Source organism: Corvus moneduloides, chromosome 30 (assembly GCF_009650955.1).
Source record: "Corvus moneduloides isolate bCorMon1 chromosome 30, bCorMon1.pri, whole genome shotgun sequence".
Lineage (NCBI taxonomy): Eukaryota > Metazoa > Chordata > Aves > Passeriformes > Corvidae > Corvus > Corvus moneduloides.
In genome coordinates this window covers 583,122-599,541 of record NC_045505.1, presented here as the reverse complement: position 1 = coordinate 599,541, position 16,420 = coordinate 583,122, and the positions used below count along the sequence as shown (strand labels likewise).

The following is a 16,420-nucleotide window of genomic DNA, read 5'->3' as shown; positions in this document are numbered from 1 at the left end:
TGTGCTCCCCGGGCCGGTGCCGCCCGTGACCGGGGCGAGCCCCGCTGACCCCGGAGCCGCTTACCGGGATTACCCCGCCAGGAGCTCTGGTGTCCCCGGCATTAGCCTCCCCCTGTCCCCGGGTGTCATCGCGCACCGGGGGCGGCTTCACATCTTCACGGTGCCGCAGCTCCGGGACCCCCGGGGCAGAGGGGCAACACAGGGACTGCAGTGACAGGATTTCAGGACCCCTCAGCTCCCAGCCGTGGCCTGCAGAATCCATTCCCTGCCTTAGTTTCCCTCCCTACTGTCCTTATCTGGGATCAGCTTCTTCCCACCACAGCGAGAGTGAGGAGGGGTCTCTGCTCCCCAGGGAGCCCCCAGCACACGGGAGATGACAGTGGCTGCAGGGTCAACCCCTTCCTCTAGCAGGAGGAGGAAACAGCCAGCGGTGTCCTGGGGTGCCCCCAGAGTCTGCCATGGCTCGAGTCCTGCCACAGCGGCCACGAAGCAGGGCCGAGGGTGTGGGTGCAGGTGAGGGGGTGGTGCAGGTGAGGAGCTGCCTCCATCTCCGTTTTGTAACAGGCATAAGCTGCTCAGCAGCTTTACTCTGAGATGAGTGTGACCCTGGATAAGCTGCTTGGGGTCTGGGGACTTGCCCTGAGCCCGCCTCCCTCTTCTCACGGAACCATCTGCATGGCCAGACTGTCCCAGGTCCCTTCTGCCACCAGCTCCGAGCCCCTGGGTGTAACCAACACCTGGGCAGGCCCTCGGAGCAGCTCTCAACCACCACACCCCTACCCTGCCTCATCCCCCACTGCACGAATAATCCCGGTCTCCTGTTTGGGAAAGTCAAAGCAGCTCAGAGCAGGGCCAGATGATCCCCCAGATTAGGGATTTAGCGGTGCCACCACAGCCAGCTCAGCACCTCGGTGCGGGGGCAGCGTGTCAGTGTGTCAGTGAGTCAGCACACGGTGCACACGCATGTGGACACCCCCCTCCACACAGGGACACGCTCACTGCCATGGAGAAAACAAAGGAAAACTTCCCTTGCTGGTGACAGAAAACACGTTTGTGGTGTCTTGGTGGGATGCTCCACGTGGCTGGATGCATTCCCTCCTGGAACGCTGATTTGGGAGGGGAACAGGGTGACTCTGCAGACACCACACACATCCCCGTGTGCTTCCCAGAGATCCAGCTCCCAGCGTGTGCAGGGCAGCACGTGCTCCCAGGACACGGACTGGGGGTGTGGGAGCGCCCAGGAGGCTGAGGTGTCCTGCAGGTGCCATTGGCTTTTGCCCACAGTGGAGATATTTTGGGAGTGCGGTGGTGGCCGCAGTGCCCCAGGTGCTGGGGGGATGCCCGCTGCACTGGCTGATGAAAGCTGCCCTTTGGCCGCTGGCAGGGCCAAGCTGGGAAATCGAGGGGGTTTGTCCCCAGATAAAACAGCCCCAAACTGAGCTTTGAGCGGGCGCTTGCGCAACAGGGACCCAGGCCAGCGTGTGGAATCTCAGCGGGATGAGCATTGCCTCCCACTCCAGGAGCATCTCACCCCAAATTCCGCAGGAGACTCTCCGTCACCCACCCGAGCCTCTGTCTGGGATGGGGCTGAGACTGGGGTCACTGGGTGATGTTTGGGGGAGCACACGAGGAGGACTGGGGAGGTGGGACATGGTCAGGTTCTTTGCAGTGGGGCCCAGGATTTGGGAGTGGGCTGTGGCTCAGCAATTGGGATCACCCACCTGCAGCCAGAGCGACCAGAGTTCCACTTGGGATTGTTCCAGGTGGAGAAGAGCATCTCCAAGCTGGGTGATGCCTCCCAGTGCCTGCCCTGCTGGGACACAGCTTTGATGCTCCCACCCCTCTCCAATCCTTAGTGAGGTGGGACCTGGTTCCCAGCCCCTGCTTGATTCCTGGGAACCCCATCTGCAGGGAAGACCCCCCCTGCAGAGGCCTTGTGAGCATGCCAGGAGCCCCTCGAAGCCCACAGCTCCCCACAGCTTCCAGTATGGCAGTGCCATGCAGCTCCTGTGCTACTCCAGCCCCAGTGCCTGAGGGATCTGGACTCTTCTGGCCAAGCAGGACCCTCTCTCCCTCACCCCATCCCTGCAGGTGGTCCCAGGAAAAAGCAGCCAGAGCCTGGATCTTGCATTTCCACCCATTTATTCTGAAAGTCACACCAAAACGTTTTATAATAAATTAAAGTGGAGGCCATGTGGGTGCACGAGGAAGGGGAAGGCAGAGGGGGATCTTCAGCAGAGAGGATGGAGCACCAGCGAGTCCCAACAGCCGCAGGAACTGAGAAAGTAGGAACAGCTGCAAAGCCAGCGGCATAAACCAAATCTGTACCTTGAGTGTGGTCTTGAAGGCAAAGTTTCAGCTGGAGCTCCCCTCATGGAGGCACCAGGCTGGAGGAGACCTGGCTGGGGGTGGGAACAGGGGAGGAAAGCACAAACCCAAGGAAAGGAAAAGCACACAGGACCTGGAAGCTTGGCCCTCACAGCTCCACGCCCTCCAGGGATCAGAGAACTTTGTCCAGTCACTGCTGTTTTGGGGTTCTTGAGAAAGTCCTACCCTTCATCCCCCTCTCCCAGGCCTGTTATCTGTGCCCCATTCCATCTGTCCCCAAAACCAGGCCTGAACTGGGTGCAGGAAGGTTTGTTCAGTAGGGAAACAAGCGGGACTGCCTTGTCCTCCAGCTTCCTGCCTGGAGGAAGCAGCTCCGTTTCTGCATCCACTCTGCTCCCAAGAAAGCCACGTCCCAACCCCTCATCAGACACTGAATGCGAACCAAGTGGGGCCCCCACACCAGAGGGGAATGTGACCACCAGGAATGTGGGATCAGCTTGGGGACAGCGCAGGCAGGGATGTCCAGAGTCAACAACACCCACAGCCCAGGCTTGGGTAGACCAATGTGGCTTTGGCTCAGTCCCATATGTCCCCAGAGACCCCTGCTCCGGGCACTCTCCAGAGATTCCCTGCTCCCCCTGACAAGACCCTCTCCCTCCCAATCTTTCCAAAGGGGTCCATTGCACCGAGGGCTGACTCCAGCTCATGGAGCTCTCCAGCTCCTTCCCCCTCCACCAGAGGAGAAGGGGGGTCCCAGCACAGCTCCCCCAGCCCTAACTACAGCCACAGGCATCAACAATCATGTCGGGAATGTCAGTCTTGACAATATTGCTGTTGCGATCGAAGTAGAGGACGGAGAGCGGCCGGCGCCGCGTGGGCACGCAGCAGGAATGCCCCAACGCCCGGACGTTGTTGGCTTTGACAAGGTTGAAGACGGCCGTGTGGAAGGAAGAGGCCATGCCAGGGCTGCCGGCCACGTGCAGAGGGCACTGGCCCACGCAGTAGTTTATCTGGTAGCCCTCGGGCTTGATGATCCAGTCGTTCCAACCGATGTCACGGAAGTCCACGTAGTAATCCTTGCGGCAGCAGAGGTTGGAGTTCTGGCTGCAGCGGAGGCTGCGCTTGGCCACGTGGTGTTCGGGCTCCCTCACCTTCACCTTGGCCACCAGGAAGGGCTGGTGGGACCAGCTGGCATTGACCAGTGCCATGATATTGCTCCCGTCCCGCCAGCTCTCCAATTCCACCCGCAGGGTCCGGCTCTGCCCCCCGAAGAAGCTCTGCAGGGCCGGCAGGAGGGGGAAGGAGAGCCAGCCGCTGTCCGCTGTGCTCAGCCGCCTCTCCCCCAGCAGCGTGCGATTGCCCCGCGCCACGGCCCCGGCCTCGCTGGCCAGGAAGATCCTCAGGGTGAGGCCGGCCCGGGGCACTCGCAGGTAGAGCCAGAGCTGAGCCTGCAGGATGCGAATGTCCTGGTCCTGCGCCTGGCTGAACTGGAATTGCAGCCCCAGACTGGAGGGAGATGTGAGATCTGAGGGGAGAAAGGCATGAGAAGGTGAGCGCTGAGGGATGCTCCCCGGCCATCCGGCAAGTCAAGACTTCCAGCTTCATCTGTCCTCCAACCTTCCCTGGGAATGCAACCTCCGGAATGGGGGGCTGTCCCACGCTGCCTGGCAGAAGGGATGCAGAAGGGGAGCTTGCTCTCACCTGGCCCCTCTTCACAGGGTGAGGCTGGAAAGTGTTTCCAGCCCCCCAAGCTAATCCTGCAGCTCCCATCTCTAGCTACTCGGGAGTCCCAGGCACCCTGGGGAGCCCCATGTTTTGGGGGGTCATTGCAGCCCCTCAGGGCGCAGGGTCCCAACAGGCAGGAGCAGGAGAGGGGGCACCTCCGCCTCCCAGGCTGAGCCCTCGCGCAGCGGGGATGTCACTGATGCGCGACGAGTGCGGTGACTCCAGAGTTACCCACAGCCCGGGTGGGTCCGGGTCCCCGCACCCCGCGGGGCTGCGCGTCCCTGGGGGTCCCCAGCGCGGCAGGGCACGGACCCCTCGCCCCGGGGCTCACCGGGCTCACCCGCGCCCCGTCGAGGGTCGCGCACCCACCTGCCTCCGCGAAACTGATGATCTCGTAGCCCTGCTCCTCCTCCTCCTCCTCGCCGGTAACCCCGGGGCTCCGGTGGGCGCCTCCCGCCTGCAGCCGCCGCAGGGCGCGGGCCACCGCGGCGCGGGGCACGGCGTGGGCGAGCCGCGGCCGATCGCGGAGCCGCAGCTTTTCCAACAGCTGCTTCTTGGCCACCTCCTCCAGCAGCCGCCGCTCCGCGCCCTCCGGGCACGACGGGCAGCGCGGCTCGGCCGCCGCGCACAGAACCGCGGCCAGCAGCAGCCACGGGCCCGCGCCGCGCGCCGCCATCCGCGCCCACCGGACGGGACGGGATCAGCACCGGGAGCGGCACTGACGGGGCGGGACCGTCACCGGCACCGATCGGACGGGAGCGGGAACGGCGTGACGGGACCGCGCCGATGGGACGGAAGCGGCACCGGGAGCAGCGCCGACGGGACGGGAGCGGCACCGGGAGCGGTGCGGCGCGGCCTGCTTTGGGCACCTGCGGCCGGGGGCGGTCCCGCCGCCCCCCCGCCCCCCGCCATTGGCCGCCGCACCTGCCTGTCCCGTCCCGTCGGGGATTACGGGGATTAGCACCCCACCCCCGCCTCCCCGCGGGGGGGTCGGTGAGCAGCCCCCCCATCCTCCCCCGTTCCCGGTCCCCGCCACCCGTCGGGTCGCTGCGGGAGGAGTCCCACGGGGGACCGAGCACCGGCCCCCGCCGTGCACGCGTGGGCTGAACACGAGTGAGGGGTGATACTGGGGAGGTTCACGCGGGTGTGCGCAGAGAGTGGAACGTGAGGAGCTGTGCGGGCAAGGGGCTCTCTGTGCCCTGGGCTCTGCCTGCGGGTCACCCTGGCATCTGCCCGCGGGGAAGAGGGACCCCGGCCAGCCCCCCAGTACGGGCAGTGGGATCCTCCAAAACCTTCGGGGAGTGAGGGCTGGATTAAATCCTGGCCGGTGGAGGAGCCCCAGCAGCCAGCCAGAGAGATCCCAGCTCAGCTGCCCATCCATGGATCCACAGACCTGCCCCCAGCCTGGGCACTGCCCCCTGGGCACCCCCGAGCCCTCCTAGCCATGACAGTCCCGTTGGGTGCTGACAGAGGACTCAGCAGGGATCCAGGGGCTCCTGGGATGACCCTGCAGCTCCTGGGGACTGTCACGTCTCTGGGCTTTTGTCACTCCCACCAGTGATAGGTTTGGGGATCTGAGCCCACCCCTTGGACCACCTGGTCCATCCTCAGCCCGAGGCAGAGCTGGGAAGGGCCAGTGAATGCATACACGGTGTTCCCTCCTCCTCACACAATAAAAAGCGGATTTGTGTGTCCTGAGGACTCAGGAGGTGACAGCCAGTGTCACATCAACCTGAAGATGTTTCTCGGACTCTTTGGAGCGGGATGTGCAGACTGAGGCAGGGCAGGGGCTGGCAGAAACCTCCTGAAAGTGATGCAAGGTGCCACGTTGTGGGGGATCGGCAGAGCCCAGCTGGAGCAGGGAAGCCAGGGAACTTGAAGCCCCGCCAGGCCAGAGCTCCGGCATGTCCTGTGCCCACCGCGCCATGCACCGACTCCAAGGTCTTGACCACACAGAGCCCCTGGCCCTGGCCAAGCCAGAGGTGCCATGTAAACAGAGTGGGCTGTCTGGGAAAAAGCACCCACCGGAGGTGATGCAACCACGGAGCAAGGGGACAAAGGGCTCAGCTGGCCGGGCCTGCTGGCAGCTCCCAGAATAGCCCAGGAATGTCAACAGAGAGGAAACAGTGGGCACAGGCTGGCCTGGGAGCACAGATCCCACAGGGCCTGGGAGCCCTGGCTGCAGGCAGGAGCAGGATGGAGCAGGATGGAGCAGGATGGAGCAGGTGGCACTTCCAGCCAGGTGCAGGGCACACGTGCTCACAGGCAAAGATGCTCCCACATGGAGAGTGACTTCTTACAGGACCAGGGGTGGTGTCTTCCCACTGACACAGGACAGAGTTAGATGGGACATTGGGAAGGAATTCCTCACGGTGAGGGTGGTGAGGCACGGGCAGAGATTGCTTGGAGAAGCCCCATCCGTGAAGTGTTCAAGGCCACACTGGACAGGGCATGGGGCACCCTGGGATAGTGGAAGGTGTCCCTGTCCATGGCAGGGAGTGGAACTGGATGATCTTTAAGGTCCTTTCCAACCCAGACCATCCTGGATTCTATGATATGCACTTACACACGTTCAGGCTCCCTCCCAAATACCTGGACACCTGCTCCATTTTGGACACGCTCCTTATGCACCCCGTACCCATCGCCCTGCTGTGCTGAATTCCCCCACCCCTGCCAGATCGTAGAGCCATGATCAGCGCAGGGGTGGAGGAAACAGGAGACAAAGCGTGACAGAACAGGTGAGGGACTCTCCAGCACACCCACCCTCCATTCCAGGCTGGCAGTGGGGTGTCCCCAAAGGGATTAACCCTGTCCAACCTGCCCGGATCCCTCTGCATGAGGCAGCACTCCAATGAACCCCCACTCCATCTCCAGCTTAGCAAAAGCATCCCATGCCCCTCACACCGCGTGCCCCCCGGCACGCTCCGGCCCCCGGATCTAGGGCAGGGGTCAGCACGGAGCCGTGGCGGCTCTTGCACCCATTGCATAATTGTGTTGTTGATTAAGCGGTTCCCAGAAAGCAAAGCCCAGGGACTGACCTGACCAAAATACCCCCAAAGTCCCCCTGGGTCCAGCACCCGGTGCACACATGGCTCCGGGGCCTCTGACCCCATGGCCGGTGGGGCGAACGTGGCACCTGGTGACCTGACCCGGAGGTGACAACTGGCTGGGCTGAGCCGGGACCCCCCAAGAGCTCGTGCAGCAGCGCCTGAGCATGGCTCATGGAATCATGGAATCATGAAATCATGGAATCACGGAATCATGGAACCTTGGAATCATGGAATCATGGAATCATGGAATCTTGGAATCTTGGAATCATGGAATCATGGAACCATGGAATCATTAAAGCTGGAAAAGCCTGGATCATTGAGTCCAACCAGTAACCCAGCACAGCCAAGGCCACCATTAACCACGTCCCCAGCTGCAATATCCACATGTTTTGGAACCCTTCCAGGGATGGGGACTCCACCACTGCCCTGGGCAGTCCGTTCCAGGGCTTGACCACCCATTCCATGATGAAATTTTCCTTAATCTCCAATCTAAACCTCTCCTGGCACAACTTGAGGCCATTTCCTCTTGCCCTGTTGCTCATTCCTTGAGAGAAGAGCACCAGTCACCACAGTGGTGCCGCTGGCTGGGAATGGGCCATGAGACTGAGAATTAAACATTAACTCTTCTCAAGGCAAGGGAAGGGACTGTCAGAAATTCCCACCCCTCCTGGGAGCTGGACTTGCCCAGGGGCACTTGGCACAGTGCGCTTGGACCTTTGCTTCAGGGGCTGTTGATACTGGCAAAGGGTCCTTCCAGCACATCTGTCCCCTCCTGGAGTGGAGGGAGGAGGGACATCACATCTGTCCCCATCTGTGTCACAGCTGCATCCCAGCTGATTGCATGGATGCCGTGTCCCCGTGGCATTGCTGTGCTGGGGGCTGCAGGGTGGGCTCCCCACTGGCCTTACTGGTCCCAACAGGACAATTTCCCATCACCAGGCCTGAGCCACCCCTTCCACAGCCTCCTGAGGGATCAGGGGATACCAGCAGAGCACAGTGTCATGGTTGGGAGGGACGATCCCTGGCTCCAGGGAATCTTTCCTGATTGCACCCTCCTCACCCTGAGAGTTCCCCAGGTGGGAAGTGCCACCTTGGAATTCCTGAGCACCCCGTGCTGTGGGTGAGGAAGGGGCTGTCGGGTCCATCCAGGTGCCGTGTTTCCCGTGGGAGCGGGACAAGCCCCAGCTCAGCCTCTCAGGGTTGTGCTGCTTGAGCTGAGGGGTCTGTGGGGCCACAGGACCAGCCAACGGCTCTCCTGCCCCTTTCCCAGTCCCTGCGTGCCCACAGCTGCTGCATCCCAGGAGGCTTGGCCCTGGCTCCAGGGAAGCTGTTTGTTCAATAAATATAGACAGTGAAACGAGGCGTTGGAAAAAGAAGGCAAAAAACAAACACCAAACCCTCTTTGGGTTTGCGCAAGTGGCCTTGGATGCCAGACAGGATCAATCCCCGAGCCTTCCTCCCTTCCCATGTGGCAGGAACGCTTTGGGTCCAAGTCCTGGAGGAACCTGGACACCTGGATCTGGGGAGAAGGGGGTCCCTGCCCCATCAGGGCTGGTGGGAGGATGTGTACAATGTGGGTGGTGTCACCTGCTGATGGCCCTTCCATCCCTTCTCCAGGTGTCAGAGGTCCTCCAGGACAACCCTGCTCCAGCCAGAGCTGCTCATGGCTTGGGGCTCATCCTGGAGCAGTCAGAGGACGTGAAGCTGGATGGGGAGAGGGTCTGACACCACCTCCTCGCTCTTCTGACCCTTTCCCCACCTGGATCAGTTCTGTCCCAGCCTCTGGGGTCAGTTGTCAACCCTTGCAGGTGGATCCCAGGACTGAGGTCACCTGGCTGGGGCCATGGGGGTCCCCATTCCGTGGGGAGCACCTGCCACAGGGTGTGTGCGTTGTGGCCAAACACTGTCACCTGCTCCAGACACTGTCACCTGCTCCTGGCTCTTCCATCCGTTCTCCACATGGGACAATGTGCGTCCTGCCCTGGCTCCAGCCAGAGCTGCTCACAGCTCATCATCCTGGAGTGGGCAGTGGATGCAAAGCTGGGTGGGGAGAGGGTCTGACACCAGCTCCTCCCCCTGCCAACCCCCTCCCCGCCCACATCATCTCTGTCCCGGCCTCTGGGGTTGGTCGTCAGCTCTTGCTGGGTGGACCCCAAGACTGAAGTCACCCCTCAGGGATCACCCCAGGACCCCCCACCCCAATGTCCCACCCCAGCACCTTCTCCCCTCTTCTCCAGTCCTCGCAAACGGGGGACACGTGGGGAGCGGTGGAGAAACCCGAACGCGCAGTTACGTAATGGGGCCGAAGTGTTGGAGCCGCCCTTTGCCCCCCGCTCTCACGGCCCTGACATGTCCCACTTTGCTGTCACCAGGCTGGCGAGGGGCAGCGGGGGGGGACAGCTGCTCTGGCTGCAGGCCAGGGATGTGCCGAGGGGATGCTCTGCAGTGGGGCGAGGGGGTTTGGGGGGGTTTCTGGGTGCTGAGGCTGCCCCAAAGTCTGTCCACTTCAAAAGGCAGAAGTGTTCCTCGGTTCTGTCTTGATTTGGGAGAGGGGTGGCCAAATACAGGTGGTTTTGGTGGAATGGGAAATTCGGCCCAAGCAAGGAATGGCGCCTTTCCTGGTGGGAATTACAAATCTGTGCCCAGTGGGTTCCCCTGCTATGCCCTGGATTTGGTTGGGATGAATTAGGGGTTCCCCATTGTCTTGGGGTGACCTTATGATGTGTATCCCATATCGCTGCCTATGCCCAGAAATTAATTTTTGTGAAGACAACCTCTACCACCCCTCCTCCGATGCCGTGTTTCCCCACCCATCGCCCTGGGAAAGGCAGCCAAGGGGCAGGGAGCATGGGAGGGCTTTGGGAGCAGTGTGGAGATGCCCAGTCCCACTGCCTGGGTTTTCAGTGGCAGAACGGGTCTGTCCCATGCCATCCCAGGGCTGCCCATGCCAGGAGCACCGGAAGATGTGCTGGTGAGTGACAGGGCACACACACAGGGACACACACCACGGCTGGGAGTCTTTATTGGACACCAGGTAGCTGGGGTGCTTGGAGAGGGGGACACATTCCTCCCACTGGGATCGATTTCCCTTTCCTCTCCCTGCTCAGCCATGTGTCCAGCTGAGTGGGGCCATGGGAATGACCCCTGCCCTCTGTCCTCGCCAGCCCCAGCAGCTCAGCATGGCCACTGGTGGGTCCTGTGTTGGTGTAGCCACAACCAGGGTGCACCACGACTTTGGGCTGGGATGGCAGCGGGACCATCCTGATCTGGCAGGAGAAGGCTCTGGAGTCCCACATGAGCCAGTCTGAGGGGCTGTGAGAGGAATCCATGGGCAGATCTGAAGGGGGAAAGAGCCATGTGGGAGTGGAGAGAGGAGGGGACTTGCACATTCAGCATCACCCTCGATGCTTCACCCTGAGGAGGAGAAACCCCCTTGGCAGAGCTCCTGCCTCCCAGCCAGGAGCCAGGAGGAGGGAGCCCTGCACTGCCATGTCCTGGCCTCCCGCCCGCTCCGGCAACACTCAGGTGCAGCCACAGGAGTCCACGATCATGTCGGGGATGTCGGTTTTGACGATGTTGCTGTCCCGGTCATAGTAGAGCAGCGAGAGGGGCCGGCGCTGGGTGGGAACGCAGCAGGAGTTCACGGCTGCCGTGGCGCTGGCAGCCTTGATGCGGTTGAGGACGGCGGTGTGGAAGGAGGCGGCGAGGCCGGGAACGCCGGCCATGTGCAGCGGGCACAGCCCCGCGCAGTAGTTCATGTGGTAGCCCTCCGGCTGGATGATCCAGTCCTCCCAGCCGATCTCCTTGAAGTCCACAAAGAATTCCTGGCGGCAGCACATCCGCGAGTCCCCGCCACAATCGATGCCGCGACGATGGACACGGTGGGGTGTCCTGGCCTGGGCTTGGGCCACCACAAATGGCCAGTGGGAATCACTGTGGTCAGATGGCAGCAGGGACCCCCAGTCCTCTGGCACCTCCAGTTCCACCGTGAGCCGTGGGATGTCTTGTCCAAAGAGGCTCCGGACAGCTGCTCCAATGTCCAGTGTGGTCCAGCCGGATCTCTGCACCTCCAGCTGTGTCTCGCTGGCCACTGTCATGTTTGGCCCTGCCGGGTCCGGCTGCAGGATCCTGATGGTGATGGGCTGTGCTCCGGGGCTGGGGGCTGCCCAGAACAGGTAGAGGGTGGCCTGGAGGATCTCAGTGCTCCCGGCCACCTCCTGGGAGAAGCGGAAATGAAGGTGGACACTGCGGGGAGTGGAGGATCCTGCGCACAGAACCAAGAGCAGAGTCAGGAGTGAAGCAAAGCAGGGACTCGTCTCCTCCCACCCCTACCATGGGCAGGGACACCTTCCACTATCCCAGGTTGCTCCAAGCCCCGTCCAACCCGGCCTTGGACACTTCCAGGGATGGGGCAACGTCTCTGGGCAACCTGTGCCCATCTTCACAGGGAGGAATTTCTTCCCAAAATCCCATCTAAATCTCCTCTTTTCCAGTATGAAGCCCTTCATATTCCAAGACTCCCCTTTGTCCTGACACTCCAGGACCTTGCCCAAAGTCCCTCTCCAGCTCTCTTGGAGCCCTTGTAGGTACTGGAAGGGGCTCTGAGGTCTCCCCGGAGCCTTCCCTCCTTCCTTGGCTGCAGAGCTGCTGCTCCTCCTGGCCGAGAAAGGGCTGACGGGGCCATGAGAGCACTCGGGGCTCCTGGCACAGCTCTGCCTGTGAGGACACAACCCCCTCCCCGTGCTCCAAGCCTGGGTTCACCCCCTGGCTCGATTCCACCAAGCCAGGAGACAGCTCCCCATTGTCCTGCAGTGTGGGAACACAATGTGCCGCGGAGCAGCATTGTCCCTGAAGGGCTTTGAGGACACAGGGCCTGCGAGGGGAGTGGAGCACCCCCACCTCACCACGTGGAATTTGGTCTGGGAAAGTGAGGGTGCAGGGTGCTCTGTGGGATGGAGTGGCGAGTCTATGTCTCTCCAAGGAAAGTTGTCAGCTAGAAGCGGGATTCTCTTTTTCCAGTGATGCTTGTCAGGAGCCCTGAGTGTGTTTTGGGGAGTTCTCTCCTCCCAGAAGCAGCAGATTTTGGAGTGAAATGAGGCACCCACTGCTTTGGGTGGGACGTGGAGGCGCAGTGGGCTGTGGAGCTCTGTCCACATGCTATGGGCTGGCAGGAAATCGAGGCTAAAAATCCCATTTCGGAAAACATGGCCATCTGACCTCTCCACCTCCAGCACAAGAGGGACGGTTCAGCCGAAGTGGGCAACAGGCGACACGACACAGCAGCACATCCGCGCTCTGTGCCACCCTTCCACCTCTGCACATCCCCTCTGTGAGTGATTCCCTTGGGACACGCTTGGGATGTGGATACAAAGGTTCGGGAGCCTCTCGCACCTTCCAGCAGTGTTCCCTCCACCCCGTGCACTCCCACCTCCTCACGACCTCCCTTCCCTCCATGCCCCCCACCCACAGGATGCGGATCCGTACACACCTGACTCAGCAAAGCTCAGGATCTCGTATTCCTGCAGCCCCATCCCGGGACGCAGGGGTGGGACGCGGCCGTCCCGGAGCATCCCTGGGGTGGCGGCCGTGTCCGAGCGCTGCGCTCGCATCCTGCGGAGCGCGGTCAGCAGGGCCCCTCGGGCCGGGGGCTGGGGGGCGCTGGGCCTGGCTGGCAAGCGGAGCTTGGCTAGGATGCTCTGCTTGGCCAGCGCCAGGAGCGCGTCCCGCTGCGTGCCGGGGGCCAGCGCGGCCACCCCGCAGGCCGGGCACCACGCACCCTTGGCAGCCGCCACCCGTAGCAGGCTCAGGAGCAGGAGAGCCACGGTGACCGTCATTGCCGGTGGCGGGGGGTGACAGCGTGGGGGTTCCAGCAGTGTCCGAGAAGCCGAAGGGGATGAGCCAGCGGCAGCGCCGGGGCCAGGGAGCGGAGCAGGGTGGCGGAACTGGGCTCAGCGGGAGCACGGAGCGAGGATGGGCTCGTTCTCCTGACGTGGCCACAAATATTGGCTGATCCCGGGCGAGATAAACGCCCCTGCGCTCCCGCGGAGCCGCCCGGCCGCGGGCAGCGCGGCGCGGCCGCTCCGGTTAAGGTGGAGCCGGGCGGATGGTGCTGCTGCTCGGGGGGCGCAGAGCGGGGACATCGAGGCCGCCCCGGTGCCACCCCGGCGGTGCCCAGGCAGATACACGGTGGGGGCTCCCGGGGTATCCAGGGTGTACCGGAGGCCCCCGGTGCGCTGTGGGGACCACGGAGGTGGGGGATCCTCGGGGAATGTGGGATCCCCGCGGGCTGGGGGATCTCTGGAGGTCGGGGATCCTCAGAGAAGGGAGATTCTGGGGGATGGAAGGGCCGTTGGGGATGGGAGATCCCGACCAATGAGGGATTCCCGGCGGATGGGGAATCCTGGGGAATGGGGTACCCTTGGGGGTGGGGGATACTCAGAGAAAGGGAATCCCAGGAGGATTCCCGGCGGGATGAGGGACCCCTGGGGATAGGGGATCCATGGGGGATGAGAGATCCCTGGGAATGAGGGATTCCCAGAGATGTGGGATTCCCAGGGCTGGAGAACCCTTGGGGATCTAGGACCCCCGGGGGACTGTGGGATCCCTGGTGATGTGGGACCCCCGGGGAGATGTGGGACTCCTAGGGAATTTGGGATACCCGGGGATGGAGGATCCTGGGGGGTTGTGGGACCCCGGGGGAGATGTGGGATCCCTGATGACGTGGGACCCCCGGGGGGGCTGTGGGACCCCTGGTGACGTGGGACCCCCGGGGGGCTGTGGGATCCCTGGTGATGTGGGACCCCCGGGGGGCTGTGGGACCCCTGGTAACGTGGGACGACCGGGAGGCTGTGGGACCCCTGGTGATGTGGGACCCCCGGGGAGGTGTGGGACTCCCGGGGAATTTGGGATCGCCGGGGATGGAGGATCCCGGGGGCTGCGGGACCCCCGAGGGGGCAGAGTCGGACTCCCGCGGGGGGGGCGGGGGTCACGGCGAGTGGGCGGAGCCTGGCCATAGCCCCGCCCCAAGCCCCGCCCCTTCCATAAAAGGCGCCCCCGCCGCTCCCTCCGCCGCGCCAGGGGGCGCCCCACGCCCCTCCCGCCTTCCCCGGCGCGTAGCGTCCCTCCGGTTGCCACAGCAACGCGGGCGCGCGGGCGCAGGATGATGACGCAGCACGCACGGCGCGTTGACGCAGCGCGCACGCCGCGGGGGAGGGGCCGCCTCCTCTTTCCCTTTTTTTTTTTTCCCGTTTCTTTCCCCGTTTTTCCCCGTTCCGGCCACTCTCCCCTCCCCCCTCCCCCCCGTCCTGCCCCTCCCGCCTCCCCGCCCGGGCGGCCTGCGCTGGCCCAGGCCCGGCCCGGCCCGGGGTGGCGGCGGCGGCCCCGCGGCGCAGGGCCCGGCCCGGCGCGGCCCGGTAAGTGCAGCCGGGGGCGGGGGGGATCAGGGCTGGGGGCAGCGCGGCGATCGCGGTGCACCGGGGACGGCGGCCGCCGCGGGGACCCTCCCACGGTGCCCCCGGTCCTTCCCCCGCGGCGGCGGCGTGTCCCGGGGCTGCTCCCGCCGGGGCGCTGCCGTCGGTGCTTCCCGTCCCGGGGCTGCCCCTCTCGGGGGTCGCTCGGTGCGGGCTCCGGCACGGGGCTGCCCCTCTCGGGGGTCAGTTCCTGGTCGCTCCTCTCGGAGGTCGCTCATTGCGGTTCCCGGGCTGCCTCTCTCGGGGAGCGCTCGATGCGGGCTCCGGGGCTGCCCCTCTCGGGCTCCGGGGCTGCCCCTCTCGGGCTCCGGGGCTGCCCCTCTCGGACTCCGGGGCTGCCCCTCTCGGACTCCGGGGCTGCCCCTCTCGGGCTCCGGGGCTCCCCGTCTCGGGGTCCGGCTCCTGCGCTGCCCCTCCCGGGGCTCGCTCGGTGCGGCTCCCCGTGGGCTCTCCGGGCCTCGCGGAGCCGCTGCTCGGAGCAGTCTCACGGAGCCGCTTCCCCGGGCACGTTGGCGGAGCACGTGGAGCCGGAGCTGCCGGCACCGGAGACACGGCAGGTCCCGCTGGGAGCCGGCAGTGCCCGGGCTCGGCTCGCACGGAGCTGGAGAGGCCGAGAGCCACAGGTGGGAGAGGAGCCCGGGGCCCTTCAGGAGCTGGGAAGCGCCGTGCGATGTTCTGCTGTCCTCACGGACAGCGTCTTTGCTTTGAAATGCTTTTCCTGGCAGTGATCGCCAGTCCTGGGATCTCCCAACAGGTGGGAAGGTGCTGGTTTGGAGGGATGCGGAGGGTCTGTGCTGGTGGGATACGTGGAAAGGCGGTTTTGTTGCTTCTTTTTTGGTGTTCCTGGCCCTGAGACCGTTTAAATCCTCCCAGGGTTTTTATTTGGTACCTGTAGGAATTTGGGCTGAGGGTCAGAGTTGCTTCTGTCTCCTGGCAGGAGGTGTCATAGGTGAGTTGATGTTAATTAAAGTGTTAATTAAAGCGTCCTCAGGTCTGTTTGAAATGGACTGGTAGAAATTTGTGCTTCTGAGCTGCTGGTGGAAGCAGACGTAGCCGGTGGGCTGGGGGAAGGAACATCACCAGAATCCTTGTTGTTCATTCCCAAACACGTTGGCTTTTGGGGAATTTAAAATTAAATGTCCTGGCTCAAACCTGGCGTGGGCCCCACCTCTCTCCCCTTGTCCGAGATCTCCCTGTGGTGGTTCCTAATCCTGGGAGCTGATTTACCTCTGCCTAATCCCGGTGACCTGTTGCTGTAGGGGTGCTCTTAATGCCAGCATGGATCAGCTCAGGGACACAGGAGCTTTTCCATGCTGGGAAAATTCCCAAGGGTTCCTGGAATACTTTTGTGATTCTGCAGTGCTGACGAAAGGTGTTGGGAGGAACAAGGTGGATTTTTGGCCACGTTTGCTGAACATGCAGCAAACCAGAGTGGGAACTCCACACAGCTGAAATCCCTGTGCCTGGGAAACTGTGGGCCGAGGATTTGGGATTCTGCTGATTCCTGGAGTGGGGAGTGTTGGGAGAAAGGGCGGCACTGCTCAGTCTCACAGGAATTGTTTGTTCCTGGTACTTGTCACTGGTTGTCTGACCTGGCTTGGAAAAGGGGTTGGAAGGAATGCCAGATCCCTGGAAGTGTCCAAGGCCAGGCTGGACAGACCTTGGAGCTGGGATAATGGAAGGTGGCCTGGAACTGGATGAGCTTTAAGGTCTCTCCCAACCCAAACTATTCCAGGATTCCCTGATTAGAGGGGCCTGGTGAACTGACCCAAAGGGGAAGGAAACTGCTGTGCTGATGGATGAATTCCTGAGGGAGAAGCAGCTCCTCTGGCTCAGTGCTGCCTTGGA

General features: G+C 63.1%; 3 protein-coding genes across 3 annotated transcripts in view; 1 reads left to right on the top strand and 2 right to left on the bottom strand.

Moving 5' to 3' along the window:
* Positions 1 to 2,123: 2,123 nt before the first annotated feature.
* On the bottom strand, positions 2,124 to 5,049 carry LOC116436675 (inhibin beta C chain-like). The gene is made up of 2 exons (XM_032093954.1): positions 4,423 to 5,049; positions 2,124 to 3,853 (listed from the first exon to the last, which is right to left on the bottom strand). Exons 1-2 carry the CDS (start codon positions 4,727 to 4,729, stop codon positions 3,102 to 3,104), a joined length of 1,059 nt encoding a protein of 352 aa, XP_031949845.1. The 5' UTR covers positions 4,730 to 5,049; the 3' UTR covers positions 2,124 to 3,101.
* Positions 5,050 to 10,101: 5,052 nt separating this feature from the next.
* On the bottom strand, positions 10,102 to 14,030 carry INHBC (inhibin subunit beta C). The gene is given in 5 exon segments (XM_032093934.1): positions 10,102 to 11,367; positions 12,592 to 12,964; positions 12,966 to 13,010; positions 13,012 to 13,176; positions 13,178 to 14,030. Coding segments are annotated over 5 exon segments (1,392 nt in total). The 5' UTR covers positions 13,244 to 14,030; the 3' UTR covers positions 10,102 to 10,624.
* Positions 14,031 to 14,481: 451 nt separating this feature from the next.
* The window catches only part of R3HDM2 (R3H domain containing 2), a 41,520-nt gene continuing 39,581 nt past the window's right edge, over positions 14,482 to 16,420 (top strand). The window contains exon 1 of the mRNA XM_032093876.1: positions 14,482 to 14,515. The gene's annotated coding sequence lies outside the window, so the exon portion shown is untranslated. The remainder of the gene's footprint in view (positions 14,516 to 16,420) is intronic.

Bases quoted from the DNA above. Each gene is read 5' to 3' on its own strand.
- LOC116436675 (XM_032093954.1), bottom strand. From the start codon at position 4,729: ATGGCGGCGCGCGGCGCGGGCCCGTGGCTGCTGCTGGCCGCGGTTCTG. The intron at 3,854-4,422 runs GTGGGTGCGCGA...TTCTCCCCTCAG, and splicing joins CATCAGTTTCGCGGAGGCAG to ATCTCACATCTCCCTCCAGT.